This window comes from Ovis aries, chromosome 1, assembly GCF_016772045.2.
Source record: "Ovis aries strain OAR_USU_Benz2616 breed Rambouillet chromosome 1, ARS-UI_Ramb_v3.0, whole genome shotgun sequence".
Taxonomy (NCBI): domain Eukaryota; kingdom Metazoa; phylum Chordata; class Mammalia; order Artiodactyla; family Bovidae; genus Ovis; species Ovis aries.
This window is the reverse complement of record NC_056054.1, coordinates 185,010,132-185,029,859: the sequence shown is the minus strand read 5'-3', so window position 1 is coordinate 185,029,859 and position 19,728 is coordinate 185,010,132. Positions and strand designations below refer to the sequence as shown.

At 43.1% G+C, this 19,728-nt stretch overlaps 1 protein-coding gene across 1 annotated transcript in view; it reads right to left on the bottom strand.

Moving 5' to 3' along the window:
* ARHGAP31 (Rho GTPase activating protein 31) overlaps nt 1-19,728 on the bottom strand; it is a 121,974-nt gene that overhangs the window by 48,188 nt on the left and 54,058 nt on the right. Inside the window, exons 2-3 of the mRNA XM_004002941.5 lie at nt 3,370-3,472; nt 772-916 (exon numbers count right to left, since the gene is read on the bottom strand). Of these exons, the coding sequence (XP_004002990.2) occupies nt 772-916; nt 3,370-3,472 (248 nt within the window). The remainder of the gene's footprint in view (nt 1-771; nt 917-3,369; nt 3,473-19,728) is intronic.

The window sequence follows — 19,728 nt, the reverse complement described above, 5'->3', positions numbered from 1 at the left end:
CCTCCCCCTCTTTTTCTAGCTGAGTCTCAACCTTGGTTAAACCCAACTCTTCACCTACTCGGCACCTCCCCCACCCCCATCACAGCCAAATGTTCAAGCCCTAATTTTAAGGTCGACACTACAGACATGCTCTAAGCATTTATTCTCCTTTTCCTGTGGGGGTGGGATTTGGTGATCCTGCAACTGCTAGGTAGGCGTTCTTCTCTTGCCCACTTGTCCTCCACCACCCAACTCACTAGCCCCATCTAGACTCCCTCTTAGCTGCTTTTTCCAGAATCTTCTCTCTCCTCAGCTTTCTGACCTCTCTCTTGATTTCTGTTTAATTCTCTCTCCCCTCTCTACCCACCCACCTCTTTATACAACTCCCAACAGAAACACCGAAGGAACAGCCTGAAATGAATTAACCATGCGGGTAGCATCTGAAGTCTCAGGTTCCTGTTCTGTTTGGGGATAGAGTGTGACCTTGGGCCAGTCACTTCGTTCTCTGCTTCTTTGTTTCCTTCCTATCTACGGATGCACATTTGGTTTCGTAAACATGGAGATGGTTTAAACTAGCTCGTGTAAGCAAACAAACATTCTGAAAATGTCAGATAGGAAAGATATAGCAAATAGTGCCATCACCCTGCTTTCCTCACAATACCATCCTAATTCCATCACCAAGATAATGGCAACCAGCTGGTAAGTATTATTATTGTAATTTTAGTGCTGAAACTTTCTTTGGCCCATCCATGCATCCCACCCAGTAACCATAATGGAAATCCAAACACTCACCGTGAATTTCTCATAGAGCTCATAAGTCAGGAGGGGGTTGGGCAGCTCCCGAAAGTAAAGCTTGCAGAGAGAGCCCACACAGTGGATGTCCTGGAGGTACACTTCCCTTGTCAGATCTGGACATTGATCTGAGCCAAACTCCTGCCTGAAACAACACAGACAGAGACATAACAATCCCAGGAACATGTGTTCCATGTCAGCAGCTACTCGGGCTGCTTAGAGGGTGAAAAGACCCTAAACTGCTGATCTGACCATATTTTTGACCTTGATTCAAAGAGACCTTCTATTCCAGGCCCAAGAAAGCTACGAAAGATTTCCACTTTAGGTCTGGGTCATCCCTGCAGAAGCTGCTGTAATGAGAAAGACATAATCCCATTTACGAATGGCTTCCTAATGGCATTATGTCTGTAGTTTCAATCGTGAACAGTGAAGAAATATGAAAACAATCTCCCAAAAACCCTGTTGAGATTTCAGTTGTTCCAAAATATTGTTCTAAATGAACTTCTCTCTCTTGGAGGAGAAACCAAACCCAGGGTGAGTCAGATTGTTATCATTCATGTCCACATATTCATGTCAGCCAACTTGTTTTATCTGGAGACTCAAACTCAAGGTCTGAGAACTTCAATCAACTCTCTCTTTGGTACTGAGTGGAAACTTCTAGGCTGCCTGACAGTGACTCCCATAGGGCAAATAAGCTTATAAATATCTTCTTAAACACTCTATAGTGGGGTGTTTGAGAACATCATCAGATTCCAGGCCTCATTTCTAACTGAAAAAACACTTCTGAGCATGATTAATAAATATACTGCCTCAAATGGTATATACTTGCAAGTTAAAAATTTATTTAAAAGATGATAAATCTGAGCGTTAATACAGAAGAGAAGTTAGGTTTTTTGAGAGTATTCATTTAGTCAGGCAAGAAGTGACAACGGCAACTGGACTCTCAAAACCAGCATCTGGCAACAGCTTGCTGCCCCTTCTCCTGTGGTTCTGCCCTTTAACAAAGAGAATGGAAATCCCTGATGCTGCCAGACCCTGAAAAGGACTGAGTGAGGCCTTGAAAAGAAAACCATGCAGTGGCCTCATAAATTCACAGGCATGTGTTTTTTTACAAGGGCAGAACACAAACAACTTAGAGCTTATTCATCTAGTTAGCCAAAAATCTCCCTTGTCAAGGCTAAGGTCAGCCCCTAAGTGAAAAAGAAATGGCCATTGTCCAAGTGTCCTTCCATAATACCGCCTTCTGTGCAGTACGCTTCAGAGCTGAGAGTAAACCAGTACTTGCTGTTGAAACTCTGAAAAATATCACGTGAGTAAATCAGTGAACTGATGTAAGCACACAGATGTGTTAAAATCTATGGCTGCAAAAAAACAGCTATTTTTAAAATAGTTATCACTTCTCTGGGAGTAAAAAGGATGTTTTATTCCTGTGGTATAGTTTTATGACAATTGAGATTTGAGGAGGAGGGGCAGAAAACTGAATAGGAGGAAGAAGATAAAAATGACTTACCTGCACAGTGTAAAATTTACACATTAATCCTATAACAATGTTTTATTTTAAAAGTCTACATTTGTAACTAAAGAATATATAATAAATATATTAAAATGTATTCTTTTGTATTAAAGAACAATCTTTAAAATACATAAACCTATTATTTTAGTCTTAGTACACTATATATATTATATATAAGGTCTATATTTTATATATATACCTATGTGTGTGTGCTAAGTCGCTTCAGCTGTGTCCAGCTCTTTGTGATGCTAGACTGTAGCCACCAGGCTCCTCTGTCCACAGGCTTCTCCAGGCAAGAATACTGGAGTGGGTTGCCATGCCCTCCTCCAGGGGATCTTCCAGAGTCAGGGATCGAAGCCACATCTCTATGTCTCCTGCATTGGCAGGCAAGTTATTTACCACTAGTGCCTATATTGTATGTAATGTATATATTCTTTATATACACTACATATACTACTTTTATTTTACAGCTTATAATATCAATATATATTTGAAGATTACCATCCTTTTAAGTCAAAAAACTCTGGGATACATTTTAGAATTGTTTAGCATAAATCCATAGAATTGGAAATAGTTCCCGTATCAGTAATTTCAAAAATACAGGCATCAGTTAGGGAAATGCATAATCATGCAGACTTCTGATCTTCCGAACCAGAGGAAATTATCAAATGTTGAGTGTGTGTCAACAGAAAAGCTCACACTGACCTCTAAGTTCTGAATACCATGTAATGGTATGGGATCTGAGCTTTGGATCGGCAAGTGAGTAACAATAAATCATTTTTTCCCAACTTGTAATTTAAATCATTTGAGTTCAGCTGAATCCACCTAAGAAGAATAAATCTGGTGCAAGACGTAGGAACCGATTAAAAGCCCTCAGGAGTTTCTGTTGGAAGGAATTACATCAGATTGAGCTTCCTGATGAGATTAAGAACAGTTAGGCATCTGAAAACATTAGCACTTGATCTTGTGCCCTGACATCCTTCCCTCAATCCCTTCAGTTTTTAGTACTCCCGACACTTGCAGATAAACCTATGGACAGAGGAAGGATCATGGGAGAATTCTTTGGGGGCGATTCTTGAGCTTACCTTAGCCGTTGTATGTTTGAGGTGACTCCTGAAAGCCGATAAATTCCATCCACTATGCCGTGAGTCTCTATAAATTCTGCACAGCTCTTCAATACATATGGAACTATGTAAAGGAAAAGAAAAAAGCATTACGTTTAAGTCTGACTGTCTTTTAGAGATAGGCTTTTAAAAATCCAGGTAACTTTAAAGAGAAGTAAGGAACGCATATGAGTTACAAGTGGAAACAATTACGTTTAAATGGGAGATGATGTTCTTTGGTATTTAAAAAAAAAATCATAGGGTTTTGTTAAAGTTGGAAAATGCGTGTGTTTTAAGAGTTAGGTCTTAAAGAATTTGAAAAATATGCAAACACTTGGATTTTTGAAACCAGCGGTGACCTTGGAAATCCCACAAGTCAGTCTCCTTATTTCACTGATTCTCCCAGTGTGGTCTCCTGACCAACAGCACCAACCTCTCCTCGGAACTTGTTGGGAGTGCAGATTCCCAGGCCCCACTCCAGACCCACTGAACTGGAAATTCTGGAGGTGGTGCTCAGCAATCTGTTTTAAAAAGCCTTCCACGTGACCTCTGTGATAAAATTAGGGAACTATTGCCTATTCTACACATGAGGAAGCCAAAGGGCAGGTAAATTTATTTACCTCGCTTAAGAGCACTTGTTGCTTGTAAAATGTAATTAACATATGGAAAGATGCTTATGATGTACCTGTCTACCTATGATATAGATAGGTGAAAGAAAAGGCACAAAATCAAATATATGTTGTGAATTCAGCTATGTTTAGAAAACAGCAAAGGGAAAAAAGACTGGAAGAATATTTGCCAGAATGTTAAAGGTGATTTAAAAGTTAAACTGTTTTTCTTTAAAGGTGAGAACCACCCCTCACTTCACCACCACCAAATGGGTCAAAGAGTCACTGATTGAATGGACCTCATAAAAGAGACCAACATGGCCTCTTGAGTTCCTGCCACTCCTTAAGTCCAATGTCTGGGTAGAAGAGTATGGCTGTGCTGTTCTCTCCTCAGGGCTGGACCTGGTCAGCCCAGCCAGCTCAGTGACCCAGAATGGAAGCCACAAGCCCTCTGGATGGCATGGAGAGACTCCATGACTTGCCACTTTGGTCCTTGGGCAGATCCACCTGAGGTCCCTCTGTGAGCATGCTGTGGATGGTACGGAACTAACAAAGCCCTGGGTGCTGAAGTCTTCCAGCATAGAGGTAGGATGGAAACTCCATTACTGCGCTGTGCTCACTCCCCCAAAACATACACAATCCATTAATATCTTCAGTTCAGTTCAGTTCAGTCGCTCAGTCGTGTCTGACTCTTTGGGACCCCATGAATCGCAGCACGCCAGGCCTCCCTGTCCATCACCATCTCCTGGAGTTCACTCAGACTCACGTCCATCGAGTCCGTGATGCCATCCAGCCATCTCATCTTCTGTCGTCCCCTTCTCCTCCTGCCCCCAATCCCTCCCAGCATCAGAGTCTTTTCCAATGAATCAGCTCTTCGCATGAGGTGGCCAAAGTACTGGAGCTTCAGCTTTAGCATCATTCCTTCCAAAGAAATCCCAGGGTTGCTCTTCTTCAGAATGGACTGGTTGGATCTCCTTTCAGTCCAAGGGACTCTCAAGAGTCTTTTCCAACACCACAGTTCAAAAGCATCAGTTCTTTGGTACTCAGCCTTCTTCACAGTCCAACTCTCACATCCATACATGACCACAGGAAAAACCATAGCCTTGACTAGACGGACCTTAGTCGGCAAAGTAATGTCTCTGCTTTTGAATATGCTGTCTAGGTTGCTCATAACTTTTCTTCTTAGATTAGACTAATGCCAATCTATCAGTGCTTAATGCACTTGATCACACCTGCACACAATTCCAAGCTGGACTGGACCTTTACATGAGTAGATACTAGGCATTCAGACTCAACATTCTTCCTGGATTCTCTATTACAACACTTTCCACACAACTCCCCCACCATTTCAACTACTAATCATTTTAGGTGCTAAGTAAAACTCATCATACTTACCATATCCCACCCACCTTTCAAAGACCATGTATCTCCAGAGCCTTTCCCTTCCAGGACACACCCTGTCATTCATGACCAACTTACCCCAGGTGGAAAGAGGGCAGGGAGTGCACTTGGAACTATTGAGGCCAGAGACCACAGAGGTGGAACTACCTAACCCCATGAATGAATACAGGGTGGGAGTGGGGTGTGGTACATGAGGGGCTGTGAGTGTGGGCAGGGGTCCAGAGTCCCTGCCTGGCTTCAAGCAGAAGAGCTTTACTTTCATTTATTTTATGAAAAAGGTTCTTGGTGAAATTTTTGTCTCCTACCCTTGTGCCTCTAAATATATTTTGTATATAAATAAGTAAATGGCAAACAGAGTTCCAATGCTTAAAAAACTTGTCTTGTTTAAAAACAGATCCCTATTGTGCACAACAGGTTGACTCTCTCCACCACACCAAGCTGTTGTTCTGTAGCCTGCCACAGGTGGCCATGATGGAGAGTCCAGCTTTGGACTCCAAAGTGCCTTTTGTAACCTTGGGCAAAATATGCAGTATCTCTGTTTCTTAATTTCCACATCTATAAAACAAGGATAACAGCGATATTAACCTCATAGCTAGGACTGAAATAATAATTGTTAACACTTAGCACAGACCCTGGAATACAGTATGCATTCTACAATAACAGTTGTTTCTGTTTGAAGCTTCTGTATGATGTAAGCTTATCATTTGTGAGATGCAGTCTTGGTGAAAACTGTGCTACCTCCTACCTGGTAGGCAGTGGGGCAGAGCTGACCAACGGCTTACAAGTTCATATTCACCTCCACTATGCGGAATGGGTTTTGCATCCCTCTATGGTTCAGTGTTTCTATTTGAAGTGATTTTGCTCACCTGATGCCATTTTTCTATGCACTGAGGTATATCTTCATAAAACAAAGGCAGTGGCACCCAACAGGGTACAGATTTTGTTAGACTTCTGAACTATGCATGCCCTTGATGTTTCTCAGTGTGTGTCCGTACCAAGGAACACGGCTGTTGCAGGGCACCGGTCGACTTGAGAGCTTGGGGACAGTCCCAAGGAGGACTCAAAGACAAAATCCTCAGCCTCGAAGGGACTTTATAAAGAACACTCCACAGAAGGGCAGTGCAGGGTCACAAGTCTGTCTTACCCCCTTCTCAAAGAGCCACCTCCCAGCACCAGGGCACTCCACCGCAGCCCCTCAGGCTCTGTTTGTTTTCAAGGTGAGGAAAACACATTCCCGGATGGAGCCTCTGCCGTAAATTTACTCTGGCTTCGGTACAGAGGCCCTAGAACCTCTTGTCCACAGCTCTGTTTAAACAGGAGGCAATTTTAAAACAATCCAAGGGAAAAGGCCATGGTCCCAGTCCCTGAGGAGTGCTGGCCTTCCTGGATTCTCGTCTCGGGTCAAGTTGGAAGACGCAGGAATTCTCCATCACTCACAGTGAATGGGAAAGGAGCCACTTGACCTCTGTAACCATCCAGCTCTAGAGCCAGAGCAGAGCACTTCTCAGACTGTGGTCCCAAAGAGGGGCCAGCAGCAGTAGCTGCCTCACAAGTACCTCAACGCTGAAGCTGAAGAATCATGGTCTAGACCAGTGATCCTCATACTTTAACATGGATACAAGCCCTGGGATCTTGTGAACATGCAGATTCCAACAGGAGGGTGGGAGTCAAGAATCTGCGTTTCTGACAAATTCCCAGGTGATTCAGATACAGCCAATCTGTAGCCCATGCTCAGGGCAGGAATGCTCTAACTGACTGGTGATATTTCAGGGGCTTATTAAGAGTTTAGTCTCAAAGTCTCAGAATTCTTTAGACTATTGTTCCTGGGGCCCAATAAAATTGGGGACAACCTAGGATTCTGGACAGGATAAAAGCTTGAAACAAAATAGCTGAGTAGTTAGAGATGGAAAGAAAGTGTCCATTGTCTATTTAGGTTGCTGTTGGAGGCCGGAGTCACAGAGCTAGTTCTGTGGGATTTACCATGGACCCAAAGAACTTCAAGTCTCCTCCTACAGAGGGGCACACAGTTGCTGATTATGATATAATGCTGTAACTTCTTCGAATTGTTGTACTGATGGTTCTCTAAGTCCCTTTCTTGTTTTGTTTTTTTCTGGATCAGCGACCTTAAACGTTACATTTTAGTTTGAGTACAAAATAAATCTTGAGGTGGTTTTCTATGATGGAAAAGAGCACTTTGATTTACGCTTTACAGTTTATAAATGTTTTAAAGTCCTTTGTTTCATTCGATCCAACTTGGTACAACTAAAAGACATTGTATACTTGTAAATAAATGTGGGGGTAGTCTCCTCAATTCTGAACCTCTTCAAGGGTTTAGGGAAGAAAAGGCCAGCAGTCAAATCATTTCTTTGAATCCCCTCTAGAGGTAATGTCTGCTAAGCTACCCCAGCTCCCTGCATGGCCAGGATCTAACCAGATCTGGTGATGGAGAGTGGAAAAAGCACAGTTTTATTTGGTCAGTTATGTGGTCTTGGCAGCCACATTCTTTCACAATGCAAACTCCATTTGTGTTTCAGAGAAACATGGCACTCCCCCCTCCCCATTCTGGATTTTTGTTAAGGTCTTGGGCTGCTCAGATTTCATTTTCTCTCTGGGGGCTGCATCCCTAATCTTCAAGGTAAAGTCTAGTGAGGCAAACACACCATGGACTACTACTCAACAATAACTAAGAATGATACAGCATATGGGTGACAGAAGCCATATGATTCCATCCACACAGAACTGGAGAAAATGCAAACCAATTTATAGTGGGAGAAAGCAGGGAAGAGGCAGGACTGCAGAGGAGCTGAGAACACTTGGGGCATGATGGATACATTCATCATCTTGATTGAAGTAGTAGAAAAGACCAAGGATCACTGGTGGATAAAGAACCGATACTTGCAAAAGGGAAAGGCAAAGAGAGACAAGCGGCTGAACAGGGAAGAAAGATTTGAGACTCTTCTGCTGGGCACAGGGGAGGGACGGAGGGAGGGCTTCAAGTAGTTCTGCTGTGCTTGAATGAGGCAGTTTTTCAAGAGATGAAATAAAGATTTAAATCCCTTTTCTATTATTCTTGGGAGTCAGCAAAGAACTTCCTAGCTTTCCATCCCCCAGGAATCCAAGAGCTGTCAGAGCAGCTCCCCTGCTTCTCCCTCTGCCAGCTCCCACTCTGTATTTCTGCTCCCTCCTTCCTCCGGCGTGAGACTCCAACTCTGGTGCTGTGTTCCTCGCAGCCTCTGTGGGTCTTGGCTTGGCTAAGAGGCCTCTGTCCTGCAATTCTCCTTCTTCGGTTGCACCCCCCACCCTCACCGGCTTTAATTCTTATTCCTCCTTTCTGTTTTAACTTCTTTCTACTCCCTTCCTCCTGGCCTAATGTAGAGTTATAGAATTTGTGGTGTTTATTTTTTAAAGTATAATGTTTTCTGTTTTTTACAAAAAGCAAATTAACTGCTTTCTAATTTTCCAAGGGGAAAAAAGGTTTAAGTATGCCCTGTCTTCCTTGGAGTAGTTTCTTTTTTTTGTTCCTTTAACTGTAAACAAAATTGAGATACAAATCAAATGTCATAAAGTTCACCCTTTTCAAGCACACAATTAAGTGGTTTTCAGTATATTGACAGAGTTAAGCAACCACCACATTTCAGAACATTTTCATTACTCCAATTCCAGAACATTTCTCTATGTACAAGGTTATTCACTGCAGCCATATTTGTAATAGCATGAGATACTCCATCAACAGGAAGCTATTTATATAAATGATGGAATAGCCATATAATGGAATACTATATAGTCATCAAAAGAATGAGGAAACCTTCATATACTGATATACATGAAGTATATACTGATATACATGTAGCATTCTCCCAAGATAAATTGTTAAGCAAAAAGAATGAGGTACAGACCAGTGTAGCAGTATACTAACATTTGTTTTTTAAAGAGAGAGAATAAAAGAACCGCTATAAAATCCTTTGTACATGCATTAAATATCTATGGAAGGACACACAAAAACTTGATAACTTTAGTTGCCTGGAGGAAAATGAACTGGGAAGCTGGAGTCAGGGCTATCAGTAAGAGGGAGACTCTTCATTATATACTTTTTATACTTTTTAATTTTGAACTATAAGAATATATTACCTTTCCCCAATTTTTTTCATAAAAACCCAATTCAACAAATACTGCAAATCTGTTCTTACCCAGCACTAGGTACTGGGTGTTGCCTGAAATTATGTCATCTCCATCACTAAGCTGTGAGCTCTCTAGGGACAGTGAAGATAGCACTGTCTTATTCATAAAATAGCCTTGAAAACACAAGCACTTAAAGTGTGCTGCTAAACAAGGGATTGGTCATTACTCTCCAGATAAGCTTTCAGTGCTCCGTTGATATCTGGGTCCTTCAAAGAAGAAAACACTTTTTATGTATCATGAAATAACAGTACTGCATAAGGTGCTATTTTTCTCTTTTAGTAGCCTTCTCCATAATCATAGCCAATCCACAAAACAGGTAAAATTCTTGATTTTGAAAATATGAAATATGATTCTCAGAGAGGTTATGTAAGTTGCCCAACATCACACAGCTAGTAGATGCCAAGTACACTTATCTGATTCAAACCCTCCTTGTCAGGAGGACAGGTTCCATGAGTTAGTGGCCAGGTATAGAGGCACCATTTAACCATTTAAGGAGAGCTGTTTGATTCCTTGCCCTTGACTAGAAAATGTCTGAAATTCTACCACTGCAGTCCCTACCATATGGTGGTGATGGCTTTTAGGTCACTTGTATTTGACAAGGAAGTCAAGAAGACTCAATGGAGAAAAGACAGTCTGGGAAAATTGGATACTCACATGTTGAAAATCAAACTAGACCTGTATCTTATACCACTTACCAATATTAACTTAAAATGGACTAAAGACATGAAACCATGGAACTCCTGGAAGAAGACATAGGAAAAAAGCTCCGTGACATGGGTCTTGGCAATGACATTTTTGGCAATGACATCTAAAGCACAAGCAACAAAATAAAAAAATAAACAGGCAGCACGACATCAAACTGAAAAGGCTCTGCACGGCAAAGGAAACAACCAACAAAGTGAAAAGACAACCTATGGGGTGGGAAAAAATATTTGTAAACCATGTATCTGATAAGAGGTAAATATCCAAAAAATAAAAAGAACTCAAACAACTCAATAGTAAAGAACTAAATAATACAGTCAAAAAATGGGGAAAAGATCTAGATGGACAATTTTCCAAAGAAAATATACAAAAGGCCAACAGATACATGAAAAATGCTCAACACCACTAGCCATTGGAAAAATTCTAATTAAAACCATAATGAGATATCACCTCATGTTGGAATGACCATCATCAAAAAGATAAGAGATAGATGCTGACAAGGATGTGGGGAAAAGGGAATGCCTGTGCACTGTTATTGAGATTATAACCTGCTATACCCACTATGAAAAGCAGTATGGATCTTCAGAAAATTAAAAATATTAACAAAACTGCCATATGATCTAGTAATTACACTTATGGAAATATATCCAAAGGAAACAAAACCACTAACTTGAAAAGATATCTGCACCACCCAGTTCACAATAGCATTACTAGCAATAGTCAAGACATGGAAACAACATGTGTCCCTCAAGATGATCCAATAAATAAGCTGTGGCACACATATATACCAGAATAATATCCAGCCATAAAAACAAGGAAATTCTGCCATTTGTGACAACATGGATGGACCTTGAGGGCGTGATGCTAAGTGAAATAAGTCAGACAGAGAAAGACAAATACTGTTTGATCTCACTTATCTGTGGATTCTAAGAAGGAAAAAAAGAGACTCATAGAAAAAGAGATCAGATTTGTGGCTACCAGAGGCAGGGATGGGGAAGGTGGAGAGAAGGAATTGGAGAAAGGTGGTCAAAAGGTACAAATTTCCAATCCCAAGATATATAAGTACTAGAATTATAATAGTATGAAGATTAGAGTTAATATTGCTGTATATTATATATGAAAATTAAGAGAGTAAATCCTAAGTGTTTTCATCATAAGGAAAAAATTTTTTCTTTTCTTTCTCTTTATATTATATCTATACGAGATGATGAATGCTAACTACACTTACTGTGGTAATCATTTCTCAATATATGTAAGTCAAACCATTATGCTGTACACCTTAAACTGAAATACAGTGGAGTATGTCAATTCCTGGCTTCCCAGATGGCTTATTGGTAAAGAATCGACCTGCTAATGTAGGAGATGTGGGTTCAGTCCCTGGTTTGGGAAGATCCTCTGGAGGAGGAAATGGCAACCTGCTCCAGTATCCTTGCCTGGAAAACTCCACGGACAGAGGAGCCTGGCAGGCTACAGTCCATGGGGTTGCACAGAGTCGGACACGACTAAGCACAGTCACACACATATCAATAATATCTCAATAAAACCTGGGGGAAAGAATAAAAAATGAAAAAGATACACAGATACAAAGAGCAAAGAGTGACTGCACCGTCCCTTTCACACAACATTCCCCAGTATCTTAAACAGTAAAAGAGACATACGCCGAGAAGTTAATAGCAAGTTTTTACTTTTCTATATTCTTTATTTTGCTTTTCTGAATTTTCTGTAGTGAGGATGCGGTACAAATAATGTTTTTAAAGAATGGGTTTAAAAAAAAAAATAAGTTTTAGTAAAGAAGCCAAAGGGTTTTCTAAAGTAAGTGAGGCAATTTCTGTATGTTTGTTGAAGTCCTTCCCAATGACCCTGGGAGGTAATTACTCCTGGTTAAATAGAAGTATTTGCCTAACCTGCTGCCCTGGTGGGGCCAAGGACTAACTCTGCTCCACTGCCAGGTGAGGCTGATGACGTCAGACTGCATCCTAGAGGCCTCTCTTCTCCTCCCCTCCAGGCTCTCGGCTCCTAAGTCAAGATGGTTCTTTCCCACAGAAGTGTCCAGGTCCTCCCTCTGGCCCACGCCCTCACTCATCCCACCTGAGCCCTCTGGTCTCTACGATTGATATGCCCACTGCTTCCAGTGACAGTGATTCTTCTTCCATCAAAAGCACATGTACTGAGAGTCTATCCAGCCTCAGGGACAAAAAGGCGAATAAGACCTTTGCTCACAAGAAACCAAGAGGGGAAGAGACAATTCCTGTGCACTTACTATGTGTGGACCCCTGGGCTCACCACTTTCATGCATTATTTATACTCAGTGCAATCCTCCCAGCCACTTTCTGAGGAAGGTATGTCCTTGTTTTATATTAACAAACAAGGAAACTGAAGTTCAGAGGTGTTAAGCAACTCAGCCAGTAGGAAAAGACCAAGCGAAATATCTTAAGTGCCCTTGAGAGGCACAAAAATGTGACAGCATTTCTTCTAAAAAGATTCCACAAAGATGGGGGAAGTCAGGCAGGGTTTCTAGGTGTTGATCAAGAACAAGAAATTGTGTGCATTACAGAGGGCTGATAGTGACAGGGGAACTTCATTAAAGAGGACTGAGGCAGAACCTCACCCCGGCGCCTCACGATGCCGTGAGATCACTGGACAAAGAAGGACCTACAAGGCTGTGCAATAAGAACTCTGACATTGGTTCCCAGAGGGTGATTTGAGATGCTGTGATGTGATTAGATACAATGTGATGCAGTATATACTGCGATATACGCAGAAAGCTTAGGCAAGCTGCCAGCATATAATAAGCACTTTGTAAACATTACCCACTTTCTGATGGGAGCTAGGGCAGAGAATGGTATAAACAAGGTAGGAAAACAAGAAATAACGTGGTGAATTCCAGGAATGCTGACTAGACCTGTCCGGTGGAGGGGAAGGTAAATTCAGGTAAACTGGGGGAGTTTTGACAGCTAAGGAAGACTGTTCTGTCTTGAGCTCCACTGCCAGAAATACCTTTCTAAAACACTATGATAAAGCCCCCCTACTCTGAAACCATCACTGGCTCCCCACTGCCTATAGAATAATGTCCAGTCTAGACAGTTGCTTACTCAGAGGTAACCCTGGAATTCTTCCCTTCAAGGGAACAGACTGTTGAGAAAGTTGCGTCAGGGAGCGGGTAATACGAAGGGAGAGTGAAAGTCGCTCAGTCGTGTCTGACTCTTCACAGCCCCATGGACCATACGGTCCATGGAATTCTCCAGGCCAGAATACTGGAATGGGTAGCCTTTCCCTTCCCCAGGGGATCTTCCCAACCCAGGTATTGAACCACGGGGGTCTCCCACGTTGCAGGTGGATTCTTTACCAGCTGAGCAACCAGGAAAGTCCTATGAAGGGAAAGACTTGCCACAAACATATCACTCCAGCAAGAGAAAATAGGTGTCCCTTTTGGGTCAGTGTAGTCGGACACGACTGAAGCGACTTAGCAGCAGCAGCAGCAGCAGAGGACCTCTTACACTTTGCATAAGATGAAAGGGGAGGTGAGAGGGCCTACTCTTTTCTGGTCGATTCCGAAAATTCCTTTAAGAAAGCTCAGTGCTTTTGTGACTCAAAGATAAAAGGCTGGTTGAGGGCAGCTGAACACCTGGGGCAACACACCATCAGTTAATGAGCAGCTGGAAACAGCCTACCAGGGCCTGTCACAGTGGCCTCTGGGGTGTGTTTTGGTTTCGGTGAGGGGAGGGTTGTGACCACAAGGAAGGGTGGAGCTGACTAGAGAACCTGGGTGAGATGTGATGAGGCCACATGGAGAACAAACCTGGAGGATCCCCACATGGTCTCGGGCTCAGAGCGGGCCCTGCCTGCCTTGTACATAGGAACTGTGCAGGGAATGTCCCTTTGCTGGGAATGTCCCTCTTGTCCCTTGCTGAACATGGGGGTTGCTAGGCTTTGCAATAATTTATGAAGACTTTTTTTTGGCTCATCTTTCCTACTGTCTGACTTTGCTCTCAGGGGAGTGTGGAGCAGACATCACTCAACTCCATAAGGCTGCTCACGGATGCCAGAAAGTTCTTCCGGGCATGCCCCAGCACACTCCCAGGCCCAGCTGGGAGCATCAGTTCCCTTATTACTGCCAACGAATCATTAAACTCATCAGTTTAACTGCATCCAGACCATAGTCAGCTTGGCTCACCCGATCAAGATTTTATTTTCTGGACTAAAGCAGACCCTCTCTTTCTTCCCACCTGCTCCTTGAGATGCCACGGATGGAGGCTCTTCAACAGTGATGGATAACGAGGATGGCCATGTCTGGCTACCGAGAGAGTCCCAGAAGGGGGAAGGATGGAGCTGAGTCAGTTAATGAGACAGAAATAGGGAAAACAAACCAGCTTCTTGATCTGCGTGCTCACTAATACCAGTCATCTTAAGAATGAGGACAATGTACGCTTTCTTTCTCATCTGAGTGTCTCTAGGCCACCTTTTTTTTTTTTTTTTTTCCTGCATGCCTTAGTAGGTGATCATGGGATGCACTAACAAAATGCTCTGTAGGGACTCTGTCAGTTCATTTAATTCTCACAACTCTGAGGTGTAGGCATTGCTATTCCTATCATACAGACAGAAAACTAAGGTTTGTTGTGGTTGGATGGCTTGCCCAAGGTCAAACTGTTAGTGGCAAAGCTGGGGTACAATTATGAGTCTGTCTGGATTCCAAGTTCATGTACTTTCCAGTACATTGTTAAGCCTAACCTCTACACCAGGGAAACCCAGGCACAGAGCAGGCATGAGGAAGACCAGAAAGCTGCAGAAAATTGAGGTGATTGGGTTTTCCCTGGTGGCTCAGATGGTAAAGGATCACCCTGCAATGCCAGAGACCTGGGTTTGATCCCTGGGTTGAAAAGATCCCCTGGTGAAGGAAGAGGCTACCCACTCCAGTATTCTTGCCTGGAGAATTCCACAGACAGAGGACTCTGGCATAAAGTCCATGGAGTCGTAGAGTAGGACATGACTGAGCGACTAACATTTTCACTTTTATGTCTGAAAGTAACCTGATGAGAGAGAAGGACTTATGACAAGGAATTAAGAAACCTGGGTTCTAGTCCTGACCTCCAGGTACTAGATTTCAGACCTTTGAGGAGAGTATCCACTATGTTCCTCTTTGAGTTGCCCCCAGGTGACTCACAGGTACTAGGTGCTAAGTACACATTAGTTAAAGCAACGTGACCAGTTGTATATACTCGAGCAAAAATATAGCTACTCCCAGCCTCGGGCTTTCATCTGCACAGGTTCAAGTTCTGGATCTAGACAATTGCTAATGGTCCTTCCAGGTCTAACATCCTGCGACCTGTGAACTTCCTGGATGAAGCTGGGGAGAAGCTGGGCTAGAAATTAAGAAGCCAGATTTGACCTCTACCTTCGATATTCAGGTCCTCACCCTACTGGTTCTGGTTTATATCTAGGACTGCTAGGGTAAAACACTCAAGTTCTTGTTAGTTTTGTTTGTTTCTTATTTGTATTGCTCATTGACTCCCCGACTTGCCCCATCCATAAGAACAGAAATTTGTATTAAATAAACTTCAATCTCAGCAGGTTTACATGTATCTCTTTGCTACGGCTGGACTCCTATCAACCCCAGTGCTATTTTGATTATTATGGAGCCTGGAATCGTCCAGGGACTTGGTTTTAAATGGTGCTGAGTTCATTTGAAGGTCCCCCTTGACTGATGGGACCATGGCCTGAGAGCAAGAAATATCTTCTCTTGCTTGTTGTACCTTCTGGGTTTCCTGGGAGCCTCAGCTTCCTGATGGCTTCCAGGTCTCTGGCACCATGGGTTCTTTTCATTTCTAGGTTTTCCTAAAATCATCTTTGCTAATGAAAAATGGGGAGCATTTAGAAAAAACAACTTCATCGCTGGCCCACTGTGTCTAAGGGAAGAACAGCCAGGTAGCCCTTATCAGCTTCTCCGGGCACACCCTCTCCTAGCATCCTTTCATTTCCTGCCCAGTATTCCCGAGCCACAGGCAGCCATTGTTTCCAGAACCGCTCTGCTTGGAAGCCCTGGTACCCTGGCCTCCCAGAGCTTCCTGTTGTTACAAGGCCTCTCCTTCCTGCTGAAAACAACAGCATTTGCCTGCCTATGTAACCCTTCTGGGGCAACTCATTTCTACCACGAGAAGAAGGCTGTGGTAGGTTTGTTTTGTGTTTGCAAATACTGCGTGTTCATTAAACTTATTTAGCTTCCCCCCCACCCCCTTATTATATAAGGGCTACAAGCAGAAAAGAAATTAAATACAGATGAGCAAAAGAAAAAAAAAGTCACTAAATCTCATGCTGTGCTATTGGCACTTGAGACCTCTTTGGAGTTCATGGTTTAAGACTATGCATCTACACATACAGAATTTACGCTGGACCCAGGGCCACCCATTCCCAAAGGCTGAAACAGAGGCAGGGAGGCCTGCCTAGAAACCAGCCTCTCGGAGGTTCTCATACATTTGTTTGCCAAAGAGGCTCTGAGGAGCTTAAGGAAAGTGCAGATTCCCAGAGATGCCCCTGCAAATTCTCAGCACTATTCTTGGAGAAACTCTGAAAGAGACCCTCTTTAAAACTCCGCTAAAAAATATGGCAGGAAGGTCTCCCTGGTGATCCAGTGCCTAAGACTCTGCACTCCCCAGTACTGGAGGCCCAGGTTCGATCCTTGTTCAGGGAACTAGATACCACATGCTGCTACTAGGACCCAGTGCAGCCAAGTAAATAAATAAAATTTTAAATATATGGCAGGAGCTCACACAGCAACTGAACATAATAAACGTTGGGGAGGTGTCAGAGCAGTGACACTGTTGGGACTTCAAGGGATAGAAGGAAAGAAAGAAAGTGAAAGTTGTTCAGTTGTGTCTGAATCTTTGCAACCCCATGGACTTGCAGCCTTCAGTTCCTCTGTCCATGGAATTCTGTAGGCAAGAATACTGGAGTGGGTTGCCCTTCCCTTCTCCAGGGGATCCTAACCACCCAGGGGTCGAACCTGGGTCTCCCAGATTGCAGGCAGATTCTTTACCATCTAAGCCACCAGGGAAGCCCTTAAGGGCTAGGAGACTCCTCAATCCATCTCCCTGCAGGCTGCCACGATGAACTTTCAAAGACACAGATCTGATTGTGTTTGTCCCTAGGGAAGACCAAGAACCACAGTGGGGGCATGCTCGGTTCTTTGTGATCTTTTCCTCTGTGCTGACCTCTCTAGTCACAGTACGCTCCCCGTCGGTCCTGAAGGCCATCCCTCATGCTGCCCTCTCCTTCTTCTGACTGAGATACACCCCTCAGCCAGGTGCTTCATGGTTCTTCAGATTACTTCTCTAGAGCCTTTCCCATAGACTGAGAGAGAAAATCACCAAAAAACAGGATACAACGCTCTGCTGTATTGTCTAGAACTCTGGGCACCATTTTATGAGGCAAATGAAGATCGTCTAATTTCTTTGAGCTTCTGTGTTTTGGCCCTGGGAAACGCAGTTGAGGGATATGATGTAGAGCATTTTGGAGACTAGCATCCCTCGCTTCCCCACTTTTCTCTCTGAATCTCTGACACATTACAACAAAAAGATATGCTCTCCAGAGACTGCACCTTTATCTTTGCAGGGAGAGCATTATTCCTTACACAAAATCAGGCAAAATTAACAGAGATCTGCAGTTTGTTAAAAGGTCAAGGGAAGACGATATCGAAGGTTTTATCCTGGTTTTGCAGCTCATGAATTACTTAGAATGCTCTGAGTGTCTCCTGCACAGAACCAGCTTCATGCAGGGGCCAGATACTATAATTCTCTGAGCCTGATCACTCCTTCCCTTACTCACCACTCTTAGACCCTTTCTCTCAGCTCTGTCTTTAGAAGTGATCCTCACCAGATATGTTTAAGACTAAGGCTCAATGATAAAGATGGCATGAAGGATTACTGTCAAAGCTCTGGGCACCTTCTTAGAGGAGGAGGCTGTCAGAAATAATACCTAAAGAATGTAGGCAATTAGTAAAGAAAATACTAGTTTACCATGCAGACTTATTTCTAGAGTTAGAGAAGCTGGAAATCAAATATTAATACTTCTCTATGGTTTAAATTTCTAACTTTTGTTCTCTTCACTTTTTCCTTAGCAGCTCCAAAACTGGAATTTTCTGGGATTTCTCTGACAATCCAGTGACTAAGACTCAGTGCTTCTATTGTAGGAGGCACAGGTTCAATCTGATCCCTGGTTAGGGAAATATGATCCTACAATGCCTCATGGCAAGGCCGAAAAAAAAAAAAAAAAAAAGGAATTTTCTGCTGCTTTCTTTTTGCTATAGAAAATGTCAGCAGTCAGCTCTGATCCAAGGGTAGCCCAAGGGTGACAACTTTTAAATGGTCAGTCTCAGATTCTGGCCCATTTCCCTGGGTAAACAGAAGGGCTCAGGGAAGCCCCGAGGTTCTCTGGCAGAGGGCAACAGCCTATACTGGAAGTAACAGCCTAAAGAGGCTCCAAATGGAGACTGAGTCTCTGCCCAAGGTTGCATACAAGGAGGCCACTGTAAAGCTTCCACAAAGAGAAAAATGACAAGAAACTGGTGTTGTGAAAGATCTGTTAATCAATTATGCTCCAATACTAAAAAAAAAAAAAAATCTGTCAGTATCAATCACAGTGAGGAGAACCTAGAAGCAGAGAAATCTTCTGGGAGAGAGTCCAGGCACAGGGTAACTCACCTCCAGATCACCTCTTGTGGTAAGCCATCCCTGATCTCCAAAAGGAGTGAGTGGTCTTAGAGCAACCTGTGCAAAATTCATACTTGACTGAGTGGGTTTTGTTTTGGTGTTTTTTAAATATCTTTTTTTTTTCTATTCCATAAACTCTATAAGGAGCTACGCCTACCTTGCTCAACTTGTATCGCCCATGATCTTGGCATACAGTCTAGTCCTCAAGCAGCACGTGGAACAAGGCAAACCTCACACATGGATGGGTGATGAAAAGAAAGGCTTGGCCAGGTACATGACCGTCATCTGGATCTTATGTAGGACATGATGAGATGACACTGTCCGAGCAAGGACCAGACTAGATGCAAAGCACAGACTGGTCTTCAGGGCTCTTTTCCTTCCCAACTCCATATTTATTTTCTCCTTTGCAACTGCCCCATCCTTATCTGCAAGCGTCTGCTCCATACCTCATTCCTTTTTTCCATGCTTGGTCAACTAGAATCTTTAGAATTTTGGAATGTCAGAAGTGGAAGGGACCTTAAGATCACCCGCTTGGTTCAGTGTCAGGAAACTGAGGCTCCAGGTATTTGGAGACTTATCCAAGGTCACTCGGCTGACAGCGGTAAAGCCCTAGCATTAGAGGGAGATTGAGAAAAGGGTATCGGAGTGTTGAAAAGTGATTAGGACTTCCTTTCTTTCCGATTTGCTAGATTAGAGTTTAAATGCCTGGTAGGCCTCTCTCTGGCCCAGACTGACTAACATTTTGGTGT